The 27710-nt window shown below is 39.6% G+C and overlaps 1 protein-coding gene across 2 annotated transcripts in view; it reads right to left on the bottom strand.

Moving 5' to 3' along the window:
* The window catches only part of pan3 (poly(A) specific ribonuclease subunit PAN3), a 153791-nt gene that overhangs the window by 89547 nt on the left and 36534 nt on the right, over positions 1–27710 (bottom strand). The window contains exons 4-5 of one of the 2 annotated variants that reach the window (XM_048533537.2): positions 25126–25193; positions 12753–12906 (exon numbers count right to left, since the gene is read on the bottom strand). In XM_048533537.2, the coding sequence (XP_048389494.2) occupies positions 12753–12906; positions 25126–25193 (222 nt within the window). The remainder of the gene's footprint in view (positions 1–12752; positions 12907–25125; positions 25194–27710) is intronic. The other variant, XM_048533538.2, reaches the window with a different exon arrangement.

Genomic DNA, 27710 nt, shown 5'->3' with positions numbered 1-27710 from the left:
CAAAAGTAAAACAGACCAAGAGGCCCAGTTTGGAACAATGGAAGCAGCATGAATAGGTGGAGTCAAGCTCCCATAGGACCAGGCTTTTAGTTTAACTTAGAGTAGCTGCTGGGGTTTGTAAGCTAAAAATGCTATACATGTCTCTCTGTTACAGAAAAATGCCTGCACTCTCTCCCATTCTCTAACAGACAGTTTTCTCTTAATGTTCTTTCCTCTTGGACTAGAGAAATACTGCATACGAGACAATCTATTTTATGGAATTTGTCTTTGCCAAAGATGTGTTGATGGGTTGTTGCTATCTTGGAACAGATAATCAGCAGTAGTTAACAAATATATTAAAGTATTTTCATAGAGTTACAGTCAAGGTAAACTTTCTAAAAAAAAAATTCTGCATTTTAACTGGAATGCAAGAACAAAGTGCGTTTTCCTTCAAGCCTGGTAGTTTGACCAATCAAATTACATCTAGAACACACCATCTTATTCTTGTCTTTTAAAACAAGAAATAGTTGGGGTTTATGCCATCTTAACATATTTTCAGGGGGTTTGGTCTGGTTCATAACAGCTGGCACCATGGATTGCATTTGGAGAAATTTAATATTCTCAACTAATTGGCTAATTGACTGGTTTGGTTTGGGAACTTCAACTGGACATAGGCCAGGGTTACTCTGAAGCTGCAGAACCTCCTTTGAGAATTCTCTTCAGTTGAGCCAAAGTTCAAATTGTTCCTCCAGAATCTAATTATTTCCCTATAACTAACTTTCAATAGGCAGAGTCTCAGAGTCATACAGCATGGAAACAGACCCCTCGGTCCAACTGTTCAACACCAATGTTCCCATACTAAACTGGTCCCACCTGCCTGCACTTGACCCATATCCCTCCAAACCTTTCTTACTCATGTATTTATTGAAATGTCTTTTCAACATTCCAACTGTACCCACAGCCACCACTTCCTCTGGAAGTTCATTCCATACACAAACCACTCTGCGTAAAATAAGTTGCCTCCCCTTTTAAATCTTTCATCTCTCATCTTAAACATACTCCCCATAGTCTTGAAATCCCTCACCATATGGAAAAGATCTTATCCAAGGCCCGCATGATTTTATAAACCTTCAATCTCCTACGCGCCACTGAAAAGTTCCAGCCTATCCGGTCTATTTTTATTTCTCACTCTTCCATTCCCGGCAACATCCTGGTAAATATTTTCTGATTCCCCTCCAGTTTAATAATATCCTTCTTGTAATAGGAAGGCCAGAACTGCACACAGTACTCCAGAAGAGACCTCACCAACATCCTGCGCAACCTCAAAACAGCATCCAAACCTCAATAGTCAAAGATCTGAGCAATGAAGGCAAGTGTGCTAAAAACGTCTTTTTAACCACCCTGTCTGTGATGCCAACTTCAAGGAATCATGTACCTGAACCCCGGGTCTCTATTCCATAACACTACCCAGGGTCTTGCCATTAATTGTACAAGTCCTGCCCTTGTTTGTTTTACCAAAATGCAATTCCTCTCATTTACCAAATTAAACATCATCTGCCACTCCTTAAACCACTGATCCAATTGATCAAAACTGCTTTATAATCTTAGAAAACCTTCTTCACTATCCGTTATAACAACAAAGTTTGGTGCCATCCACAAACTTACTAACCATGCCTTCTATATTCTCATCCAACTCTTTACATAAAATGACAAAAAGTGGATCCAGTACCAATCACTGCGGAACATCACTGGTCATAGGCCTTCAGTCCGAAAAACACTACTCCATCACCATCCCCCATCTCCTACCATAAAGCCAATCTCGTAACTGATTGGCAAGCACACCTTGAATCCCATGTGCTCTGACTTTACTAATTAGTCTACCAAGCAGAACTTTATTAAGGCTTTACTACAGCAAACAATGTCTACTGCTGTGCCCTCTTCCTCAGAGGCTACAAACAAGTTTGTGAAACATTACTTCCCTCACACAAAAGCATGTTGACTATACTTAATCACTCCTTACCTCTCCAAATCCATGTAAATCCTAACCTTCAGAATCACCTCCAATAAGTTACCCACCACCAATGTCAAACTCACAGGTCTATATTCCCCAGGCTTCTCCTTGTAGCCTCTCGAAGACAGGCAAAACATCAGCCACACTTCAGTCCTCCAGCACCTCACCCAAAGGTTACAGATGATACAAATATTTCTGCCATGGGGCCTGTAACTTCCTCCCTAATTTCAGAATCCTGGAGATTTATCCACTCTCATGTTTTTCTAAGGCCTGTAATATGAAATGTTTACAAAACATCAATATTTATTTCCCTAACTTCTCTAGCCTCCATTTCTTTCTCCACAGTAAAACTGATGCAAAATATTCATTTACTATCTCTCCCATCTCCTCAAGTTCAACAAAGACAACCTTGTCGATCTTTGAGGGGCCTACTCTCTCTCCAGTTGCCCTTTTACTCTTAGTATTATCCTTAACCTTATGTGCCAAAGCTACGTCATATCCCCTCTCTGCGTTCCTGAAGTCCCTCTCAAGGATGCCCCTAGACACTTCATACTCTTCAAGGAAATCATTTCATCCAAATTGTCAGTTTTTTTTATTCTTGACTAGAACCTCAATATCTTTATTCATCCATTGTTCCCTAATCATACTAGCCCTACCCTTCACCCAAACAGGAACATAATGCCTCTGGACTTGCGTTATACTTTGAAGGACTCCTACTCGCCACTCGTCATTCCTTTGCCAGCAAACAGTCTACCCCAATCAACTTTTGAAATTTCTTCTGTCATACCATTAAAATTTGCCTTACCCCAAGTAAGAACTTTAACTTTTATGGAAGGCTTATACTTTTCCATAACACTTTTAAAACTAATTGAATTATGATCTCTAGTCCCAAAATGTTCCCCGACTAACACTACACAGTCACTTGCCTTACCTTGTTTCCCAAGAGGAGGTCACATTTTGCTCCTTCTCTAGTAGTAACATATACATGCTGCCAAAGGAAAATTTTCCTGAACACATTTAACAAATCCCTCACTGTCCATACTATGGCAGTCTCAGTCCATGTTCAATCAAGTTTTTTTTTTAGAAACAATATTCTATAATTCTATAATTATAACTGCTACCCCCACAATAATGGCAAAGCTTACAGATCACAATATATGCATTTAGCAGATGAAATAGTGTACTTTGTTGTATTTCTGAACTACATGTGTTATGTAGTAGGAACAAACGTGAAAAAAAAACACAAAATGCAAACATGCCCAACAATGTCAAAAACTGTACATTAGGCAAGAATTGGAGTTACAGTTTTATTCTTGTGCATTTTTAAACAATTGTGAATAGCATGGGGAAAGCATCCTGAATTATCAAGAATCTTAAAGAATACAAAAGGTATTAAATTTTTCTGGCTAATATGGTACTCTTCCTGCTCCTACAATTCCAGCTTTGGGATTCCCCAAAGATCTATCTTTGCATCCTTCCTGTTTCTCATCGTCACGCTGTCCTACAGTGACACCTTCTCAGAAACACAGCATTAGTTTTCACATATGACAAAACCCAGCTCTACTTCACCACCAGCCATCTTGATTCTTCCCCTGTTGCTAAATTGTCCAACTTCTTATCTGGTATCTAGTACTGGATGTGGAGAAATTCCCGCTAATTAAACAGAAAAATGAAACAAGGCATTGTTTTTGATCCCTGTTCCAAACTCCACTCTCTAGCTATGAGCTCCATCTCTCTCCATGGCAACAATCTGTTTACAACCTTTGCACCACATCTGACACCCAAATGAGCTTTTCCCTGCAGGTTCATGCCAGTACATCGGTCACCTATTTCCACTATAACTTAGCTGTTCTTCTCCTAAAACCCATACTAATTAATTCATTACCTCTGGACTTGACTGTTCCAATGCACTCTGGGCTGGTCTCCCTTTTCTACCCTTTGTAAACTTGTGACAATCCAAAACTCCACTGCCCTGTCTTAACGTGCAGCAAGTCCACTTATACCAATAATTCATCTATGCTGATTCCAAATCAAATAACATCTTGATTTTAAAATTCTCATCTTTATTTTTTCCTCATACCATGGTTTAGTCCCTCCACACCTTTAATCTGTTCCAGCCCTGCAACCCTTCCAGATATCTGTACTCTAAATCTAGTCTTTGGGAAGCCCAAATCTTAAATTCTCTATTACTGGTGGGCACACATGCACTTACCAAGGCCCTAAGCTCTGGAATACCCTCTTTATACCTCCTGAACTTACTTTCTTCCAAGACCATCCTTAAAAGCTACCACTTTGATCAAGTTTCAGACCACATGGTTTAATAGTTCCTCACGTGGCATGATATCATATTTTGTGTTATAATGGTCTTGCAAAGAACATTGAAATATCTCACTACATTAAAGGAGCGATATCAACTTATTTCATAAAATAAAAGTGTCCACAACCCAAAAACACAATTGCACATCTGACCTGAATTAGTGTACCAAATAAATATTTTCTAATCACATTTTCAGTCTCATACCTTATAATTCCATGTTCCCAATTGCTGGTAACAAAAACTTGAAACTCTTATTTATGTGATACATTATGTGCCTTTTGTCCTTATTGTGTGTGTAATAAATGTAGTTGTTTTCTGTGGCTTTACACCATAAAGCAGGAAACAGTGGCCATTTAGAAACCTGATCAACAACAGAAACAGGAAGTTAGTGCTCTCAATTCAACAAAACAGGCTTTTCCATAAACAGTGCCGGAGTGTCACAAATCTACCAACAAAAGTGAAATATAATCCATCTGCTCCGTTCTAAATTACATTTAGTTAAAATAACAGCATCATTGCTTTTACTTGTGAAACTAATGTCACTGAATTATCACTGGCTACAATCTACGCCCTTTAGTCAAGGGATACACCATAGTGCAGGGTTGCCAACACCGACCGGCTGTTTCTTCTCCAACCTCCCCTCAAGTGAAACAGCATTTTCCTCCATTACCTAAAAGTTTTGTAACTTGTAACTGCAAATGTACAAAAGAAACAAAATACTAATAGCCGGATGATTTTATTCATGGTTTGCTATCAGTAATTTCCAATAGAATAAAATGAGTAATTGGAAATAGTGGTTTTAGCAGTAAATCAAGTATACTGTTATGTTTATTACAGCATATTTAGTCATCCTATGATGTATATTGAAAAATTAAACACTTAAAAGTGATATCTCAGCATATTTGTTCTAAATTTCTTATTGCAAAAGTGAAGTATAAAATTATTAGTGGCATGAAGATTATTGGGTTTGTCTTCTGATGGATACTCAAAATGTGCAAAGCAGAAGCAGGAAAAAGTGCTGAAGGATTTCCTATGTAATTTCCAACTGGCATTCCAAAACCACTACAAAATAAATTACAATCGAATGTCCTTGCAAGTTAACAAGAAAAAGGTACAAAGTCTTGAGGAATTTCACAACTGTTGTTATATTTTCCAAAGAAGTTCTGTTGTTTACTGCCAACAGAAAATTTAAATAAATACTATTTACTCTCTTTATTTTGGAAAAAGGTTCATTGGAAATCTAAAAAAAATCTAAATATAAAGCTGCATTTTCCTGTTATAAAAACAAGCTGTTTTGTTGTAGTACAACTAAAAACTTTCTGTAGTATAATAGATGTAAGAAATTCCTGATTATAGCAGGTATACAAAATGGCAGGATCCATTTTCACTATCGCTTACAAAAGATCACCCCCATAATTGAACAAGAAAGCCACCTATAATCTCACTTTCCAACTGCGCACAACATACTGCCACCCATGATAGCAATATTGCATATTCATTCAGAATCATTACTACTAAAAATGTAATTGCAACGAAGTTGAGACCAGTACATGCAACTGAAGTTCCAGCCAGAAATTTTGTTAATTATACTTGGCCCCTATTGCATTAGGACTGAAATCCTCCAAAGAGTGTGAAGACAGACAAAATCTGTTCAATACAATTCTCATTCCCATGATAATTCTTCCTATCTCTGCCCCTACAGGACCATTATATACTTTAACCATTCTCCTTTCACATAATTGTAAATGTTCTTACAATTTGTTTTCATATTCCTGGCTGTTTTACTGTCAGTCTATTTGCTCCCTGGTTCCTGTGAATACCAACATCTCCCAGTTTCTTACCACTCAAGATTAATTTTAAAAATGACAAAATGAATGGCACAGCATTTCCCAGCAAAATTTGCCACATTACACTCAGTTCCCTTTCTCATATAAGTCATTGATATTGATTGCAAAGCTAAGGCTGTAGCATGAATTCTTGCTGTGCAATCTGTCAATCCAAAATGTCCAGACTATTCTCCATTTTCTAGTTTTCTGTTAACCAATTCTCAGTTCAAACTCATGCATCATCTCTCCCATCAAAGGAGGTACAAATTTTGTGTAATAACTTTGGCCAATGTTTTTCTTGCTGTGTACAACGAATTTGTTGCATCACGTAATGTCTTTGAAACTGCTGCATGATTGCAGACACTTGGGTCTTAAAGGAAAGATGGGCTACATGCAACCTGCAGCACTGCAGTGTTGCAGAATATTGTTGCTTTGCTGTATAGCTAACAAGAAACATTACTTACAACTGGCAAAATTGGCAAAAATTACACAATTTGTCAAACACTACTTTTTCATAAACTCATGTCTCTATCCAATTATATGATGTTCTCACCGCTTTGTTATCACACCTCAAGTACATTTCAACATTTTCTCTATAATTGAGGTCAGGGTAACTGGCTTAAAGCTCCCAGAATTCCTTCTACAATGCCGCACTAGCATTGCGCACTGTGCAGTACTATCAACAATAAATAGACAGATTCCCTCATGCCTGTAAACGTAAGCATAAAGAAGGCAAATGGCAACATTCTGGGCCATGGCTTATCATCTATCAGCACTGACCACGTGAATTGTGTGACACTGGAGGTTTCTGATAGCTTCACATATCTAGGTTCCATAATCTCCAGTAACCTGTAGGATCAACACAAGCATTGCAAAAGATGCATTTGCTAGGTCAAAGCTAAGTAATAAAATATGAAGCAACAACAACCTGGCCTAGAACATCAAAATGCAAGTCTATGAAACCTGTATCATCAGTGCACCCCTCTACTGTCACGAGACCTGGACATCTATTAGGCAGTAGAAAAGGCTGAACAACTTCTACCTTCACTGCCTCAGATGTTAGCTTGGCATCTCCCTCAGAACAAGATCAATTCAGAGGTTCTGAAATATTATAATTCATCATAATGCACATATTAATAAGGCAACATTTGGGTTTGGCTCAGCTGTTCATTGAATCGACGACAGCCTTATACCCAAAGGCTTTCGATACGGCGAACTGGCTTCATACTATGCACCAACAACATTACTAAGATTGCAAGATATGAAGACATTGAATATTGACACAGATAACTGGAGACCGTTGCCAAAAAAAACCAATTAAAATAAAGAGACTCTGCAGGCTGACCCATTGGAGGGGCCTTACAGAGGCAAGGAGAAATCGAAAGCTGGCCAGTGAGGGCCCAGATAAGGCAGACTGCAAATTGTGCTCATGGTCAAACTACCATCTTTCCCATTGGAAATGCAGTACAGCTTTCCATGGCAGAATTGGGGTAATGAGCTGCACTAAACGGCGAATAACTCGTTAAGGTATAATCACTTCTGACATGATGGACGACAGCTAAAGTTGTTAGGCTAACTTGTTTGGCTTATCATGACCCAGTTCAGTGCTCCCTCCATTCTTAAGTAGCATGGTTACTTTTGTTACCTTTTAGTGCAGAAGGAATATTATAGAATGAAATGAATTCTGAGTTGCAAAAACAATGTATCCATTATCTCTGCCGCCAATTCTGTTAAAATACTAGGGGTGGACCGTTCAGAACCATTTATTTGGAATTTGTTCACTTGTAGTCTCAATTTCTCCAGCAATAGCTTATACGAATGTAACCTATTAAATTCCATAATTGCACAAGACTCTTGTTTCCCCAATATTACAAGAACAATTTTGGTCATCTTCTGTGGTGAAGACAACTCCGATGTTTTCCTATTTTTTTAAAAATGTGGAGGCGAGAATGTTAGGTGGTAACTAAAATGCTCACCCAGAGTGAGAAGATAACACACCTAATTGCATGTCAATCAACTCAGAGTTGACAGGCACGAGGATGGGAGTATTCCATCCTATCACAGGCCTCAACACTGGCAACGTGCTAGAAGCTGCCAATTAGAGAGATCCAGAAATGAGAATTCAATCTTGTTCTTGTGGGGAGATGAGTGTCAGGAGTATCAGAGGCACGGGCAGAGGGTGATTTTTCCAACGTCATCTCCTTGCTTCCATCTAGGTTGGGCAGAACAGGAGATTGACCCATAAGGCCCTCAACTGCTAACAATTCGATAAAGTCCTGATGGACAGTGTCCATCTGCACCGAATTGCTAAGGTTGCAAGGAGGTGGTGAATTTCTCACCAAGGACAATTCACTCCATAGTCTTCCTTTGTTGACACCTCTATGAAGGGGAACATCTCGTCCATGGTAATTACCTGACATTATTTTTCTTTAATTGCTGTCAAGACCACAATAGGCATGTTTGCAGTGTGGTCAGTGAACTCAAACTATATTGCTTGTTTACTTTTTTTTAAATGTTCCAGTTTTAAACACAACCAGCAGCAAAGCTGTAGCTTAAAACAGGATCAAAAGCTAAATAACAACTTTCAACAATAGTTGTGTAATAAAGTAAAAATGTGATTGTTATTACTTAAAATATAGATATGTTCAAAGAAGATATGGATAAAAGACATGTATTTAAATGTTTACCATTGTTCTATTTACACTTGTATACTAAAATTTGGTTTTGTAATCTGTGTCAGCTGACCCAGTCTTCTAACCAATGTGGGTGAGTTTGCTTAAATTTCAGACATAGTTCCATACTCAACCTAGCCATCAGCACAGTTGATACAAAGTTCCATATTATTTTCATTCATTCTAAGAGGCTTGTTTCACAAATGGCTATTAATTAACACTGCCCTACTGTTGTGTCCAATGAATCTGTTGCTAGTTCTTTCCTTGACATACTGATCTAGAAAACTATCACAAATGCATTGCATAAAACGTCCTCCGTATTTTTGCATTACAAGAGGAAAGAAATCCAAAATGAAGCCACTCCTTCCCACAAAACTCTTTCTTACAGTTGGAATGGCTTCAGGATTAAGTGCTACCTTAATGCTAGAAGGTTCAGACTTAAAATAGAGACTGCAACATAGTGGTGTTGGGAGAGAGAAAAATCTGATTGCTAGAGTACATCACTGCAAAAGAAGTCTACAAATTTTAGAGAGTTAACACAAAAATCTTTTTGGATATAAAGAGTCTAACATAAATCAAAGTACTAGAAAAAGCCAGGTCATCTTTGGACCATATTTTTAATCCAAATTATTTTCTTAGTTTGATTACAGTATGCATAAAGGATAAATAAATGCATTTCTAAGGATGTTTCAGGATGTTTGTCCAGTGCGTATTGAAGCCAAATCAATCCAAGTTGATCTTGGACTCTACCCGCAGTCAATGCAGAGTTACTGGATCGCAGCCAGGATAACGAAAAGGATGCTACAAATATGCCTGAGCTCCAGCTTCTGATTACGGATCCTCCCTTGATCAGATAATCTGTTAACACCCATTCAATTTTCACACAAGCCTATTGGTCACTTAGGTGAGGCACTGAAGAACCACAACCCAGCAAGAAGTCAACTCCTTCAGAAGAAAGGAGAAAAAAGTGACAGGAAAAAGAGGAAACAAATGTGAAAGCTTTCTGACTTTCCTGGTACTGAACCAAAAAAACTCCATTGTAAATACCAGTCTTTGAAACTTTGTACCAGCAATTCTGACTGCAGCTTGGATTTGGAATGAAGGCAAAATAACTTCTCAATCAAACCTCAAAACTGTATATGTATTAAAACATGAATACAATCAAAAGCACTTTAAAAAACACCCTTTCATAGCAGCTTAGCAACGTAAATCTAAATTTGTTCTTGGAAAACGATGATAAATCTTTGCAGTGAAAGTGAATCTGGCAGGTGGGGAGGTTCGGAGGAGGGATGCAGGAGCATCTTAGTACATATGGTCTGTCAACCACAAGTCCACTTATTTGCCAGACCTATTGAGACAGCAGACTCAAATCCCATGCTGTCTCAAGCACAAATATTATAAACTTCGCCATATCTTAAGTTTTGAGGCAGTCTGGTCAAGTTTTCGGTCAAAATGATGATTTATTAGAATTTCTTTTGTAGGATATATATTCTCATTTCAATAAAATATGTTAATTTTACAATCCTTAATTCTTTTCCACTCTCTCATTAACAACAACGTGCAATCGTTAAGTACTTAGTAAAACATCCAAAGACATTTCACAGAAGCATAATCAGACAAAAGATTGACACTAAGCCAAAAGAAGAAACATTACGAGAGACCAAAAGTTTGGTCAAGGAGGATCATTTGAAAAAAAAGTAGAAAAAGTTTGGTTCCGAGGGTCTCAAAAGAAGTGGCTGCACAGTGTGGATATATTGGTTGTAATTATTCAATATATCCTGGAATCAGCAAAGTTTCAGCTATTAGAAAACTGCAAATGTTAATGACACAGAGAACAGAGACAGGAAGCAGATACAAGAGACCAGTTGGCCTATTGAAACCATTTTCTTATGAGAGACAAATGTATTTAGAAGTAATTTTTAGAAGATCAGAATACAAATCAGGGAGACTCAAGTGCCTTTGACAAAATAAAATTGAAGGAAATAACTAGTAGGGAAGGTAATGGAAAACAAGTAAATGTAAAGTATTTAGATTCCCAGAAAGTATCCAATCAGCTGCTACGCATAAAAAGTTACCACTCAAGACATGAGCTCATAATATTTGGAGTAACATCCTAAGCTGGGAAGAGCATTAGTTAGCTAACAGGAAGCAGAGAGTCAGAATAATGAGGTCATATTCAGGTTAGCAAACTTTAACTAGTGGAGGGTCACAGTGAAGAGCGCTTAGGGTAAAATTAATTTCTATATTAATGACTTTGATAAAATGTCCTGAGTATATGGTAGTTAGATCTGATGATACGAAGATATATGAAGAAGTCAAAATGAGTCTGTAAAAGGATACAGATTAGGTAATGAGAAGGGGCAAAACTTTGGCAGATGGAGTATCATAAGGGAAACATGTGCTTGGTTACCTCAGCACGAAGAACAGAAAAAATAAAGTTATTTAAATGGAAAAAGGTTGTAGAACCGAGGTGTTGAGGGATCTGGGTGTCTCAAAACATGAATCCCGAAACATTAGAGTACAAATAGAATAAGTGATCAGGAAGGCAAATGGCATGCTGGTCTTTACTGCAAGGGGAATGAGGAAGAGTCATTAAATCTGCTTAGGACCTTAAATGAGACTACATTTGGAGTACTTTGTCTCCTCACCCAAAGATGAATACAAGTGAAATGGAAGCAGTTCAGAGATGGTGCACTTAGAAAATTCCTGGGATGAAATGGCTATTTTATGAGGCAAGGTTGAGCAGGTCAAGCCCTTGCTCATTGGGGTTCAGGAGATAACCTTTTTGAAATACTCAAGACTCTACAGGAACTTGACAGGGTGAATGCAAAGAGGGTATTTCTCTTCATAGGGAAGTCTAGAACAAGGTTTAAAAATTAGGAATCTCCCATTTTGAGAGAGATGAGGAGGAAATTTCCTCTCTCGGAGGTTCACTGCCATGGAATTAAGGCGACAATCAGATCAGACATGATCTTACTAAATGGTAGAATAGGCTCAATGGGCTGGACAGCTTGCTGTTACATTTCTTTTGACATTAGACAGCAATTCCAGAATTTAGGGCATAAACAACCAAAGGTTTGGCTGCAAATGGTGGCAGAAGGAAGTTGGTGATGCAAAGACGACCAGAATTTGCGGAATGTAGAGATCTTGGAACGGGGCTAGAGAAGATTACCAAAATATAGACAGGCAAAACCACGGATACATTTGAATACCTGGATGAGAACTGTGAAACTCAAGGCACTTTTTTTTGGCTGTAGTCTTACTGGTGTGAGTTGCCAACTGATTATTAATTATTCAAGCATGATCCCTGGCATGAAGATCAGCAACCTGCTAGATTGCATTCAGTTTCATAACCTGATTTGCTCTGTCTTCAAACATTTACAAATTTAACATTTCAGCCAATGTAATGTCCATCAATCCAACACAGCCCTCCAAAGAATGAGACAGCTGTCCATTTATATAATATAGAAATTATTTCATAAATGCTATTAAATCACTAAATGGAAAATGGCATGCTTGATTATATTTCTGTTGGATCCTATTTTAATCGATTTGTACAGGGTTAAGCAGATATCACCATATTTTCCAGTCTCAGATGCATATCCCGGTTGAATCCAATTTGCAAAATTAAACTGTTCCTAAGTCATGCAATATTCTATGTGACTCTTTACAACCAGCCAATTTAGAAAGGCATATCTCACAAGCTGTGTTTACACAAAAGCTAAACAAAAAGTCTTCACCTCTTAACAAAGGGAAATTCCTCAGCAATATTTTTCACTTTCAAAGTATTGCTGGCTAGAACACTTTGGTTTTAAAACCAGTCTCTGTTCTTTATTCTTAAGAACATTTTTTAAGTGACATTATAATAAGCTGTGTGCTTATTAGCCCATTGCTGACAATACAAAAAAAAGTCTTTGCTGGCACATACTGAATCACAAGTAACTTACCCGGGGCTAACCCAGCTGCTGATGGGCTGCCCAAGGATGGGTGAGAGAACAAGGCTGGTGAAAAGGCCGATATGTTTGACTGGGACACAGAACTTAGTCGAGAGGTTGATCCTCCTTTAGGGATGAATTCATTTGCAGCTGGATTTGGTGTCTGCTGGTAAAATAATATTCTAGGTAATTACTCACATAACAACTAGAGTTCATTAAATAGCATTTAACTTAAATTTCACCCTATATATATTTACATCAAAACACTTGGAAACTTACAATATATAAATAAGTTAAAACAAAGTGTGAAATACTTTGCTTAAGAAAGGTAGCAGGGAGAATTCAAAGCATTGTTAACCAAGCCTGTTTGCATCCGGAAATTAATTATAAAATAACTGAACACTTTGAAAATTTCAGCTGATCAACAACATAGATTTATAAAGGGTAGGTCATGCCAGACAAAACAGACTGAATTTTTTTGAAGAGCTGAATAAGTGGACCAAGGACAGGGGAAGGTTTTGAACAGGTGTAAAAATATTATTAAAGACTAATTGAGCTTTTTTAATCTAGAAAAGCAGGTTTCAGCTATACAAAGTGCTGTCTAGCACATACCTGGGATAGTATGAGCAACCTAGACAGAATATTTAGGCTTCATATAGTTCAGCATATATTTGCCAAAATTCTAACAGGACTCCAAATGATTAAAATTATTAAAAGATATTATACAAACTAGGTAGTGTGTTTATGGACATTACAAAATGTTAAGGACTAACATGATTTAAAATATTAAAGGAGAAAAGGTATTCTATTCTCTCTTCATCAATCATAATTTCAATCTGCTCCTATGGTCAATCGACCCAAATGGATCCCACATTGACCTGCACTTCCCTGCAGCATATGATACTCGCTCCAAGGCCATTTAACCACCAGACTTACAACTATATTATCATGCCTTCACAAATGCTGGGTCAGCATCCCAGAACTCTCACTTTAACAACAGTGTGGATCTATTTACAGCACATGGATTACAATGATTCATGCAGTGCACAACCCTTTCTAAAGGGCAAGTAGGGACAATCAATCAATAAATAATGGCTAGCTAGCCAGTGACACCCATATCTCAAGTGATTTATCAGAGGAAAAAAAAAATCTTCCTACAGTGTGGTGCACAAGATGGCTCACAATGTCCCAATTGTGGTCTAAATGGGGATTTATATAGTTGAAGCACGACTTCTATGGTCTGTGCTCCAGTACACCAGACAAAGCATATGTATGATTGGTGTTTTCCATTATTTATCTGCTGATGCCATTTTAAAAATCTTTGTATCTGTATCCCCGATGACTTCTTATCAACACAAATTTGCAAAACTGGAACATTCATGAACTTGAGTTACCCAACTCAGTAACAAAAATTCAGCGCTTGCCTAGTCATTATGATATTAAAATACTCTGAACACAATCACATTGCTGCAAACAAACACAGAACTTATTCTTGCACTTTCCATTTGAAAGACATTTGCTCAAAATATAAATACCAGTACTGAAATTACAAAATGAAATCAACATTGTTTTTTTTTGGTCTTGGTAAACTTTCAGGGATGATTAAGCAGAATCACAGAAGTCATAGTGTAGGAACAGGCCATTCAGCCCAACAAGTCCACACCAACTCCAAAACGCATCCCACCCAGATTGACCACCCTCCCCTATCCCGTAACCCTGTATTTCCAATGGCTAATCCCCCTAGCCTACACATCCCTGGACACCACAGGCAATTTAGTGTGGTCAATCCACCTAACCTGCACATCTTTGGACTGTCTCTGAAGATCAAATATCAGATGCTGAAAAAAATAAGGAATGAACTACTTCCCTTGAAAATTTTTTAAACAAAAGACCATCACTTGTATGGGTTTGTCTTTGCACTTGAACAAGAAGACGTAATCCAGAGGTCTTTGGCAATTATCCTGCAGGCTTAGAAGGGAGCTTTCCAGGCTCTGATTTTCAATTCTAGTCTGTGCTAGGAAGTTATTCGAGAGAGAGATGAGTGTATCAAACTTCAAAGTGCTGAGGAGTCTTAGAACATAGAACATAGAACAGTACAGCACAGAACAGGCCCTTCAGCCCACAATGTTGTGCCGACCATTGATCCTCATATGTGCACCCTCAAATTTCTGTGACCATATACATGTCCAGCAGTCTCTTAAATGACCCCAATGACCTTGCTTCCACAACTGCTGCTGGCAACGCATTCCATGCTCTCACAACTCTCTGCGTAAAGAACCTGCCTCTGACATCCCCTCTATACTTTCCAACAACCAGCTTAAAACTATGACCCCTCATGCTAGCCATTTCTGCCCTGGGAAATAGTCTCTGGCTATCAACTCTATCTATGCCTCTCATTATCTTGTATACCTCAATTAGGTCCCCTCTCCTCCTCCTTTTCTCCAATGAAAAGAGACCGAGCTCAGTCAACCTCTCTTCATAGGATAAGCCCTCCAGTCCAGGCAGCATCCTGGTAAACCTCCTCTGAACCCTCTCCAAAGCAACCACATCTTTCCTATAATAGGGCGCCCAGAACTGGACGCAGTATTCCAAGTGCGGTCTAACCAAAGTTTTATAGAGCTGCAACAAGATCTCACGACTCTTAAACTCAATCCCCCTGTTAATGAAAGCCAAAACACCATATGCTTTCTTAACAACCCTGTCCACTTGGGTGGCCATTTTAAGGGATCTATGTATCTGCACACCAAGATCCCTCTGTTCCTCCACGCTGCCAAGAATCCTATCCTTAATCCTGTACTCAGCTTTCAAATTCGACCTTCCAAAATGCATCACCTCGCATTTATCCAGGTTGAACTCCATCTGCCACCTCTCAGCCCATCTCTGCATCCTGTCAATGTCCCGCTGCAGCCTACAACAGCCATCTACACTGTCAACGACACCTCCGACCTTTGTGTCGTCTGCAAACTTGCTGACCCATCCTTCGATCCCCTCATCCAAGTCATTAATAAAAATTACAAACAGTAGAGGCCCAAGGACAGAGCCCTGTGGAACCCCACTCACCACTGACTTCCAGGCAGAATATTTTCCTTCTACTACCACTCGCTGTCTTCTGTTGGCCAGCCAATTCTGTACCCAAGCAGCTAAGTTCCCCTGTATCCCATTCCTCCTGACCTTCTGAATGAGCCTACCATGGGGAACCTTATCAAATGCCTTACTGAAGTCCATATACACCACATCCACAGCTCGACCCTCATCAACTTTTCTAGTCACATCCTCAAAAAACTCGATAAGGTTTGTAAGGCATGACCTACCCCTCACAAAGCCGTGTTGACGGTATTTGATCAAGCCTTCTGCTGGAGTAACGTGCTAACAGACAACCTTAAGGACAAAGAGTTTAAAGTAAAAAAAATTATTCTAAAGTAAGAAATTATTATTAATCTCAGGCCAGAGTTTTAGGCTACAGTGAAGTTAACTTTTGAAATTTAATAAAATGGAATTGAATCTATGTCAAGAATAGTATAGTGCTGGAAAGAAGCTAATTCAGGAGCATTGGAAGAATAACAATGAGCAGTTATCTACAGTTCCAGTAGGTGAGTTGAAATTTTATGTACGTCAAGCCCAAAGTATTAACAAGGAAATGTTCGTCTCCCTTGGAAATGAGCTGGATTTGCTCTTCCTACAAGTACAGCGCAAGATGTTCGTCAAATTGCGCCAACATTTCTAACTTGTGTCAGGTATACTAATTCCAATACAAATTTGTTGTTTCTACTCTATAAATTGTGTTTAGGTTATTTTTACTGTGTGCTTAAAAGTCTGAATCTGTGTTCAAAGGGAACAGTGTGTGTTGCTTTTAATCTTCATTTCTGTTGCTAATAAACTTTGTTTCAACAATAAAATAAAACACAAGATTGCAATATTGTGTGCTTACGTTTTAGGAAAATATCACTTCAGTAACAAAACTAAAAAACAATTAATCTACCCAGCAAGGTTCCTGTCAGGGATCTACTTCTCCAATAGCAATATCAACTGGAAATTACTCCAACAGTTGGCACCACTAAAACAACTTTCTGTATTAAGATCTAATTTTATCAACTGGCACCCTTAATAAACCTACCTCCGCAAAATTTAGAAGGTTGAAATATCAAAAGTTTATTGTATTATTGCAGTGTCAAGAAGTCAATTGAGGATGCAAGCGAGAAGGCTCTCATTATACAAGGATGCCATAGTTAGTTTGTTTAAGCTACAGCCCTCACTTTTATCAAGTTGAGAAATCCTCAAGCCTATAGTGCAATTACAGAGGTTGACGATACAGCAGTCCTGCTCAAGTCTCACTTATTCACAGTCACACCTTCCTGTCCCTGGTCAAATCAGAAGAGATTATCGTAACTGGTGCGACTGCCTCCCGAAACTGGTGCGACTGCCTCCCGATACAAAGCACCATCATGTGCTCACATGTCACAGACTTTGTACCTCAACCTCTAGCTAAATTACTGAGCTGAACCTCATCAAATCACAAACACTCATTACAGACACTGTCGCTTCTGAAATACTGTGTAGTTCTGGTTGTCCTGTTATAGGAAGGATATTATTAAGTGAAAAGGGCTCAGAAGAACTTTACCAGGGTGTTGCCAGGAAAAAAGGGTTTGATTTATCAGGACAGGCTAGGACTTCTTTCACTGGAACGTACAAGATTAAGAGATGATCTTAGTGGTTTACAAAATCGTGAGGGGTACAGCTAAGGTGAATGGTAGGTGTCTCTTCCCTAGGGTGTGGGATTTCTTGACTATGGGGCATATTTTTAAAGGGGAGAGGAGAAAGATTGAGAATAGGCATAAGATTTTTTTGGTTTTACACAGTGTGGCTCATGTGTAGAATGAACTTCTAGAGGAAGTGGTGGATGCAGGTACAGCTACAACATTTAAAAAGGTACTTAGCTAAGTACATGAATAAACATTTAGAGGGATATAAGCCAAGTGCAGGTAGGTGAGACTAGTTTGCCGTGGGATTATGGTCGGCATGAACTGGTTAATCAAACAGTTTGTTTCCATGTTGTGTGACTGTGTTTGCCATAAATCATGATGGTCTCCTTGACTGCCATGCTGCAGCTTTGACACCTGTCCTGCTAACCTTTACAAATTCTAATCACGCAACTATATTATTCACCTATTAATGTCGCATTTTATCTCTTAACTTTACAAACAATTCATCCACTATTTTTAAACCTTAAGAGTAGAACAGACTTGAGCCATTCCCCATTTACACTCTAAATAGTTGTAGAGCTGGAGGAGCACAGTAGTCTAGGTAACATCCAAGGAGCATGAAAGTTGACTTTTCAGATCAGGATCCTAGGTTCCTGACCCAAAACGTCAACTTTCCCGCTCCTCTGATGCTGCCTGGCTTGCTGGTTCTCCTCCAGCTCCACAAGGTGTTATCTCTGACTGCAGCATTAGTAAGAACTACCATCTCACTAAATAACTGGATTTTTCCCCTGTATTAGAGCAAGAAACCAATTCCAAATTAATTAGCTACACAGATCTCATGGCAGTGTGTTTACTCTGCCTTATCTAAGAAAGAAACTTTGTTCACTGACAATACTTTCCAGTCACTGCTAATTAGAGTGGATTTTAAGAACAAATGTAACAATTTAAACTCCCCTATTCACCAAAACCTCAGGTTTGCTCTGTTTCCTTGGATGCACTAATTTACATAATAAAATTAATGTATGCCATAAATGGAAATGATAAGCTTTTTATTTCAAGTATTCCTTCACATTCACTAATTGATTTCACAGTGCTTGTTTGGAAGGTCAGTATTTATTGCCCTAAGTTGTCTCCTCAAAATGCTGCAGCCAATGTCTTGGTTGAAGTACATCCATAGTGCTGCTGGATGGAAGTTCAAGGGATTTTATTCCACAACAGTGAAGAAACAGTGATCTAGTTCCAGGTTATCTTACCATGATCCTTCGAGGGAAATATGGCAATTGAAGCTGTTGTTCGGTGGCTGCTGCTCTTCTAAATGGCAGAGGTCTTAGATTTGGCAGTGCTGTCTAATGCGGGTTTAGTAAAATGCTGCAGAGAATCTTAAAGGTGGTACACTGCTAACACCAAGTATTCACTTACTCTACTACTCGCAGAGAATATGGTGGGCAGAGTCCCAATTAAAGAGGCTGCCTAGTCTTGGTTGGTACTGAACTTCTTAAGTGCTGTTAAAGTAGACTCATCCAAGCAGCTGGCAAATCAGAAGGAAAGTTATTCACAATAGAACTGCCAGCCTGTGACTGGCTGACCTTTTATTTCGACAGTATTTATATGGCCTGTCGTGTAAAGTTTCTGGAAATGGTAACTCTCAGGAAGCTGAAGGTTGTGGTTCAGCAACGATGATGCCATTTAACACCAAGGAGAGTTTTTTTTTATTTTGTGGACATCACTGCATAGATCTTGTGCAGTACAAACATTACTTGTTAGTTTTCAGTCAGAACTAAATGTAGAGATTCCACTACAATCAAACATAGACTCCTTCAGAATTTGAGGAATTGGAAGTGGTATTGAACATTGTACAATCTTTGACGAGCATCTTGACTTCTAACATCATGTTAGAGAGAATATCATTGATGTTGTAGCTGAGGTAGTGAGCTAAGGACACTACCTAGAAGAGCTCCTGGAGCAATGATATGTCTCCAAGAAATCTTACTTGTTGACTTTAGGTATGATGCCAACCAATGAAGTCTTTGTTCCCCTATTTCCCACTGACCTTAGTTTTGCCAGGACTTCTTAATGCCACACAGAAACAAATGCTGTCTCGATGCTGAGGCCATCTCTGAGCTCACCTCTGGAATTCAGCTTTTTGTCCATGCTTGGACAGTCGATGTATTAAGTCTGGGTAAAACATCAGTGAAGTCTAAAAACACTATGGTCACACCATTCACAACTTATTCCAGTATTTCCCCTTCCACTGAAATACTTCGTTTATCAGCATGCTGTATTCCTCAGACAACGATAGGTAGCTTTGATTTACTCTGCCTATTCATAGTACAGTGCAAAGTCTTGGTTGGAGTGGAAATAAAGGAACGATAGATAGACAGATACATAGGGCAAATTAAGCAGGAAATAAAACAAGGAAGGATCTTTTAGTATGGCAGATTTTTGTTCTAGAACATAGAATACTATAGCGCAGTACAGACCCTTCGACACTCGATGTTGCGCCTACCTGTGAAACCAAACTGAAGCCGATCTAACCTACACTATTCCAACAATATCCATATGTTTATCTAATGGCCATTTAAATGCCCTTAAACTTGACGAGTCTACTACTATTGCAGGCAGGGCATTCCACACCCTTACTGCTCTGAGTAAAGAACCTACCTCTGACATCTGTCCTGCATCTATCACCCCTCAATTTAAAGCTACGTCCCCTCCTGCAAGTCATCACCATCCGAGGAAAACAGCTCTCACTGTCCACCCTATCTGATCCTCTGATCATCTTGTATGTCTTCATTAGGTCACCTCTTGACCTTCTTCTCTCTAACGAAAACTGCCTCAAGTACCTCAGCCTTTCCTCATAACACCTTCTCTCCATACCAGGCAACATCCTGGTAAATCTCCTCTGCACCCCCTCCAATGCTTCCATTTCCTTCCTATAATGCAGTGACCAGGACTGTATGCAATACTCCAAGTGTGGCCGCACCAGAGTTCTGACCAGCTGCAACATGACCTCGTGGCTCCGAAACTCAATCCCTCTACCAATAAAACCTAACACACCGTGTGCCTTCTTAACAACCCTATCATCCTGGGTGGCAACTTTCAGGGATCTATGCATGTGGACACCGAGATCTCTCTGCTCATCCACACTACCAAGAATCTTACCATTAGCCCAGTACTCTGTATTCCTGTTACTCCTTCCAAAGTGAATCACCTCACATTTGTCCGCATTAAACTCCATTTACCACCTCTCAGCCCATCTCTGCAGCTTATCTATGCCCCTCTGTAACCTACCACATCCTTCCACACTATCCACAACACCACAGGCTTTAGTGTCATCTGCAAATTTACTAACCCACCCTTCTACGCCCTCATCCAGGTCAATTATAAAAATGACAAACAGCAGTGGCCCCAAAACAGATCCTTGTGGTACACCACTAGTAATTACACTCCAGGATGAACATTTCCCATCAACCACCACCCTGTCTTCTTCCAACTAACCAATTTTTGATCCAAACCGCTATATCACCCTCAATCCCATGCCTCCGTATTTTTTGCAATAGCCTACCGTGGGGAATCTTATCAAATGCTTTGCTGAAGTCCATATACACCACATCAACCGCTTTATCCTCATCCACCTGCTTTGTCACCTTCTCAAAGAACTCAGTAAGGTTTGTGAAGCATGATCTACCCTTCACAAAACCATGTTGACCATCCCTATTCAAATTATTCCTTTCTAAATGATTATAAGTCCTATCTCTTATAATCCTTTCCAACACTTTACCCACAACCAAAGTAAGGTCCACTGGTCTATAACTACCAGAACTGTCCCTCCTCCCTTTCTTGAACTAGGGGACATTTGCTGTCCTCCAGGCTTCTGTCACTATTCCTGAAGATAATGATGACATAAAGATCAAAGCCAAAGGCTCTGCAATCTCCTCCCTAGCTTCCCAGAGAATCCTAGGATAAATCCCAACCAGCCCAGGGGACTTATCTATTTTCACACCTTCCAGAATTGCTAACATCACCTCCTTGTGAACCTCAATCCCGTCTAGTTTAATGGCCTATATCTCAGTATTCTCCTCGACAGCATTGTCTTTTTCCTGTGTGAATACTGACGAAAAATGTTCATTCAGCACCTCTCCTACCTCTTCCGACTCCACGCACAACTTACCACTATTGTCCTTGACTGGTCCTAATCTTACTCTAGACATTCTTTAGTTCCTGACATACCTATAGAAAGCTTTAGGGTTTTCCTTTAGCCTACCTGCTAAAGACTTCTCATGTCCCCTCCTGGCTGCTCTTAGCTCTCTCTTTAAGTCCTTCCTGGCTAACTTGTAATTCTCAAGCGCCCTAACTCAGCCTTCATATCTCATCTTTACATAAGCCTCCCTCTTTCTCTTGACGAGAGTTTCAACTTCTTTAGTAAACCACAGTTCCCTCGCTTGACCGCTTCCTCCCTACCCGAAAAGGTACATGCTTATCAAGGACACACACGAGCTTATTCAAGGAACAGCTACACATTTCAATTGTGCCCAACCCCTGCATTTCCTTCTCTATCCTATGCATCCTAAATCTTGCCTAATCACCTCATAATTGCCTTTCCCTCAGCTATAACTCTTGGCCTGCCAATTTTTATCTATCCCTTTCCAATCGCTCAAGTAAACGTAACTGAACTGTGGTCACTATCACCGAAGTACACACCTACCTCCAAATCTAACACCTGGCCTGGTTCATTACCCAGAACCAAATCCAAAGTGGCCTCACCTCTTGTTGGCCTATATATTGTATCAAGAAACCCTACTGCACACACTGGACAAAAACTGACCCATCTAACGTACTTAACCTATAGCGTTTCCGGTCAATATTTGGAAACGTAAAGTCCCCCATAACAACTAACCTGTTACCTTCGCTCCTATCCAGAATCAGCTTGGCAGTCATTTCCTCGACATCTCTGGAACTTCTGAGGACTATAGAAAATTCTCAACAGGGTGACCGCTCGTTTCCTGTTTCTAACCTCAGCCCATACTACCTCAGTAGACAAATCCTCATTAAATGTCCTTTCTGCCACTGTAATAATGTCCTTGACTAATAATGACACACCTCCCCCTCATTTACCACGTTCCCTGATCTTACTGAAACATCTAAACCCCAGAACCTAAAACAACCATTTCTGTCCTTGCTCTCTCCATGTCTCCGAGATGGCCACAACAAAGTTTCAGGTACAAATCCATGCTGCAAGTTCATCCACGTTATTCCGGATGCTCCTGGCGTTTAAGTAGACACACTTCAAACCAACTTCCTACCTGCCGGTACACTCCTGCAAGCTTGAAACCTTATTTATGGCTTCACTACTCTCAACCTCCTGGACATTGGAGCTACAATTCAGGCTCCTTATCCCCCTGCTGAATTAGTTTAAACCCTCCCAAAGAGCAATAACAAACTCCCCCCACCCCCCCACCCCGGGATAGTGGTACCGCTCTGGTTCAGGTGTAGAACATCCCTTTTGCAGAGGTCCCACCTACCCCAAATGGAGCCCCAGTTATCCAGGTATTTCAATCCCTCCCTCCTGCACCATCCCTGTAGCTACATGTTCAACTGCTCTCTCTCCCTATTCCTCGCCTCGCTAGCATGTGGCACGGGTAATAAACCAGAGATAACAGCTCTATCTGTTCTGGCTCTAAACTTCCACCCTAGCTCCCTGAATTTCTGCCTCACATCCCCATCCCTTTTCCTACCTATATCGTTGGCGCCTATGTGGAGGCTTGGGGCTGCTCCCCGTCCCCCTTAAGGATCCCAAAAACACGATCCAAGAGGTCACAGACCCTGGCACCTGGGAGGCAACACACCATCCGCAAGTGTCTCTCATTCCCACAGAATCACCATCTGTCCCCCTAACTATGGAGTCTCCAATGCCTAATGCTCTCCTCCTCTCCTCCTTTCCCTTCTGAGCAACAGGGACAGACTCTGCACCAGAGACCTGTACCCCACGGTTTACCCCTGGCAAGTCATCCCCAACAGTATCCAAAACGGTATACTTGTTATTGAGGGGAATGGCCACAGGGGACCCCTGCACTGTCTGCCTGTTCCCTTTCTGTCCCCTGACTGTAAGCCATCTACCCGTTTCCTGTACGTGAGGTGTGACTACCTCCCTGTAACTCGTCTCAATTAGCCCCTCAGCCTCCCAAATGCTCCGAAGTTCATCCAACTCCAGCTCTAGTTCCCTAACACTGTTTCCGAGGAGCTGGAGTTGGGTGCACTTGCCGCAGATGAAGTCAGTGGGGTCACTCTTAGTGACCCTAACTCCCACATTCTACAGGAGGAGCATGTAACCGCTTGGCACCCATTCCTCTGTTCTAAATTCACACACAGATTACTGAAAAGGAGAAAAAAATAGTAATCCTACCAAAATCAGCACTCAGACTTTTTTTTGGTTAGAAGAGGAGGATGGATGGGAGACACTACCTCAGTAGTGTTTTGGGTAAAGCAACCGCCCAAATATATTACCTCACTTACCTTCCCGTTGGCAGTCTGGTTCGCGCTGCTGTCACTGAGGAGAATTTAAACTCTCAACTTTTAGAGGGGGCAAAACTGCAACCAAGTTTTGAGTTTACACTGAGAAGCCAAGTGCTCCTTCACATTTAAAAGAAAATTAAGACATTTAAAGTTATTTTCCAAGTTAGTTGGGCAAAAATGAAAGCTTACCTTACAACTAAACTAATTTGACCAGCCATTCACATTTGGCAGACTAGTTGAGAAAATCTAATTGATTCAAATGTTCAAGTACAAGACTGATGTTTGTTGTGAATTTTGCGTGTTATTTAGAAGTGCAAATAAAAATATCACCAGAAATATGAGAATATATTTTATCAGTATCTGTAAGAATACATGCATCAGCAATAGGTATATGCATTGATTTAATAAATAATATAAGAGTTTATAAAGTAAAAGAGTAAACTGATCAATAAATTGATCAGACAGAATCACATTCCAGTAGTTAAGCTATAATAATTAGCTATTTCAATGCCTTGAATCTTGGAGAATCTTGGATTCTCCAGCATCTGCAGTTCCCATTATCACTCATACATTTTTGACTGCATTAAGTAGCTCATTCAATTCTAACTGTTTCAGTTTAAATGAAGCAAAGTACCGGGGATGTCCACATTGTAAGAGGATCAGTTAAGCAAGAGCACTTTGAGTACAAGAAATGATAATCATTGCTCTGAAATGTATTCAAGAGAGAAATTACCAGCGTATTTTCTCAGTACCATCGCAAAGAAAATAATGATTATCTACTAAACAGATATCACATGGTACAAAACTTTCACTTGGCATCACAATTCAGAATAATGCTTGCACTTTTTTGGCAGCATGGCTCATGACATCATTTGAACTGGATTCCAGATTTGTTCTGTTTTAGAACTATGTTCAGCATTTAACCTTCCATCGCCCCTCCAGTGAACAGTTATTTTAAGGTTTGAACAGAACCACACAGTGGTGTCTGTAAATATGAGTCACAAATGTCATTTAATTTCATCTTTTTGGTTGAAAGGTTCATTTTTCATAATTTTCCTCTCGCTCCATGATAAAGGTGCAGGAGAATGGATCTTTTGAGTTGACTGAGGAACAGAAATACAAAGAAAATAATTAAGTCACTTTGCAATTAAAAATGTAGTCAAACTACCTACCTTTCTCCGTTGAGAAATGCTGAGGCCAGAGAAATCACTGAACAGTGAGGCAGGTAAATTTAGTTGATCTGCAAAATAAGTTTGATTCTTCAGTTACAAACCAATTAGTATTTCCTCCATATACTCAATTATATTGAGCCAGAATTGAACAAGGCTAATAATGAGGCCAATGGCATTCACCATTGTGTGAAAAAGGTGCAGCAATTTCTTATTATGACAGATGCATAGTTAAACGTGAATGCCCAAAAGTTGCAGAGCTTTGTTTTTCTATTACTACATTTGCAAAAACCATATTGTTGTCTACCTCAAATACTCAAGAGAACTACATGATATGAACCAATGAATTAGTAGCAGAAATGGGCCAATGCTTCAAGCCTGAATCATTGTTCAACAGGTTCACAACTGGGCTGATTGTGTTTTGAATCCAGCATTCCAATCGACCCCCAACAAGCTTTGATTGTCAAGCCTAACAAGAAACCATCTACCCCTGCCTAAAAGTATTCTGGTGACTACGCCTCCTCCGCCACTTTAGGCAGACAGTTCCAAAGTCACACAAGCCATCCACAAAAGAAACTCAGGGAGACCATTAATTTTAAAAACTGTGTTCCCAGTTCCTAAAGTTCTGGTCTCATCCACAACAGGATGCATCCTTTACATGTGCACCTTGTCACAACTGTTCAGGATATCTCACCCTCATTTTTCTAAACTCCAATGGAAACAAGCCCAGAAGCTCCCGTATGTGTCATGTGAACACAAGTATTCTTTTGACAGCATAACTGCATCACTGCCAATCAACCATTCCAATACTTAGGTTTAACTACAACAGAGTAGTGACAGTAACAACAGGACAGAACAATTTTTTTTAAAAGGAAATTCACTGCAGGCTAAATTTCAACAAATATGAAATCAAGAGAAGCCTTTTGGATATTGAACAAAAGAGAAAGTGATGAAGCAGAATAAAATGCAATTTGCACTGCATGCAAATTCTTCAAGCAAGACTCAGGTAAAGGTGGAGGTCGGCGGGGGGAGGGTGGGGTGGGATGGAGAAGACTGTAAAGGAAAACAAGACTAAAAAAAAGAGAATGGGAGAACAGAACAACATTTAAAATAAACAGGAATCCAAAAGTTCTCAGTAAAATAGGTGCTAAGATGTAAAATAGATACTATTAGGGTGGATGCATGAACAGCAAAGTTAAAATACTTAAGTACTTTATGAGGGTATCCTTAAACAATGCTGAAAAAACACTGGCAAAAATAGAGATGGCAAAGGTGGAATAAAAATTGAAACAGGACATACTGGAAAAACTTAAAGAAAGCTAACATTGCATGCTACCAAGTGAAGTGGGTGTAGAAATAGCAGAAGAGCTTGTCACAATCTTCTAATGTTTCCCAGATATTGGGGAGATTTGAGAGAGGCAAGTGCATTATCTTTATTCCAAGGACAGATATAAAAGGCAGTCTAAGTATCCACAGGCCAGTCAGTTTAACATCTCTGGGATGAAAGATTTTTAAAATAATAAATTGGAGAATTGAGGGATTTCTTCTTTCTGAAGAAGGTTCACAGGACTCAAAATATTAACTGTTTTTACCCTCTACAGATGATGCCAGACCTGCTGAGCTTCTCAAGCACTTCCGATTTGCGTTTCGATTTCTACTGTCCAGAGCTCTTTGTTTTATTTTCATACTTCATTAACCTAGTTGAAGTTTCTGATGAAGTACTAAACAAGACTGATGAAGGAAAGAGTTAATATTTGCCTAGATTTTAAGAAAGTGCTCGACAAAGGATCACAAAATGCCAGCAAACACAATCGGTGCTCACAGAATGGATGAGTCAGTGCCAGCGTGGATTAAAAACATGCATGACAGACAGAAAATAATGAATCATGGTAAAGATTTTTCAGACTGAAAAGGAAAGTAGACACAGATATTCCCCACTCAGTGCTGTGGCCCCTGATTTGATTGAGTACATGTAAAGGACTTAAGACATCGGAATATAGAGTAAAACTTCAAAATGTGCTAGCAATACAAAGTTGGCAAGAGTGACAAACATTAAGAACGATACAAATATACCGCTACAGGACACGGATTGTTCAGCGGAACAAGCAGACAAGTGGAAGGTAAAATTTATGCAAAGAAGCATGAACTGATACATTTGCAAACAAGGTTGAGGGAAGAGGCAAATAAACTTAATGATACAGTTCTAAACAACAAACGAGGTTACAGAAACTGGAGAGGGAAGGCATGTACATCATGGAAGGTGGCAAAACATGATCAGAAAGTGGAATCTTGGATTTATAATGGCAAAACTGATTACAAGAAGCAGATCAGTGAGGAGAGAGATTGAGGTGTAGTGGTATGATCTGCTCATCCAGAGGCCCAGGTTAATACTCTGGGCGCATCAGCTCCAACATAGCAGCTGCAAAATTTAACATTTAATTTATAAATTTGAGAATTTAGCAAGTCAATTGTTCTAAAAACCCATCTGCTTCAGCAAAATTCTTTACGGAAGGAAATCTGTTGTTACCTGGTCTGGCTAACATATGACTTCAGAATCACATCCATGTGGTAGACTCTTAAGTCCCCAT

This window comes from Stegostoma tigrinum, chromosome 6, assembly GCF_030684315.1.
Source record: "Stegostoma tigrinum isolate sSteTig4 chromosome 6, sSteTig4.hap1, whole genome shotgun sequence".
NCBI classification, from domain to species: Eukaryota; Metazoa; Chordata; class Chondrichthyes; order Orectolobiformes; family Stegostomatidae; genus Stegostoma; species Stegostoma tigrinum.
This window is presented reverse-complemented; position numbering and strand designations above follow the sequence as displayed.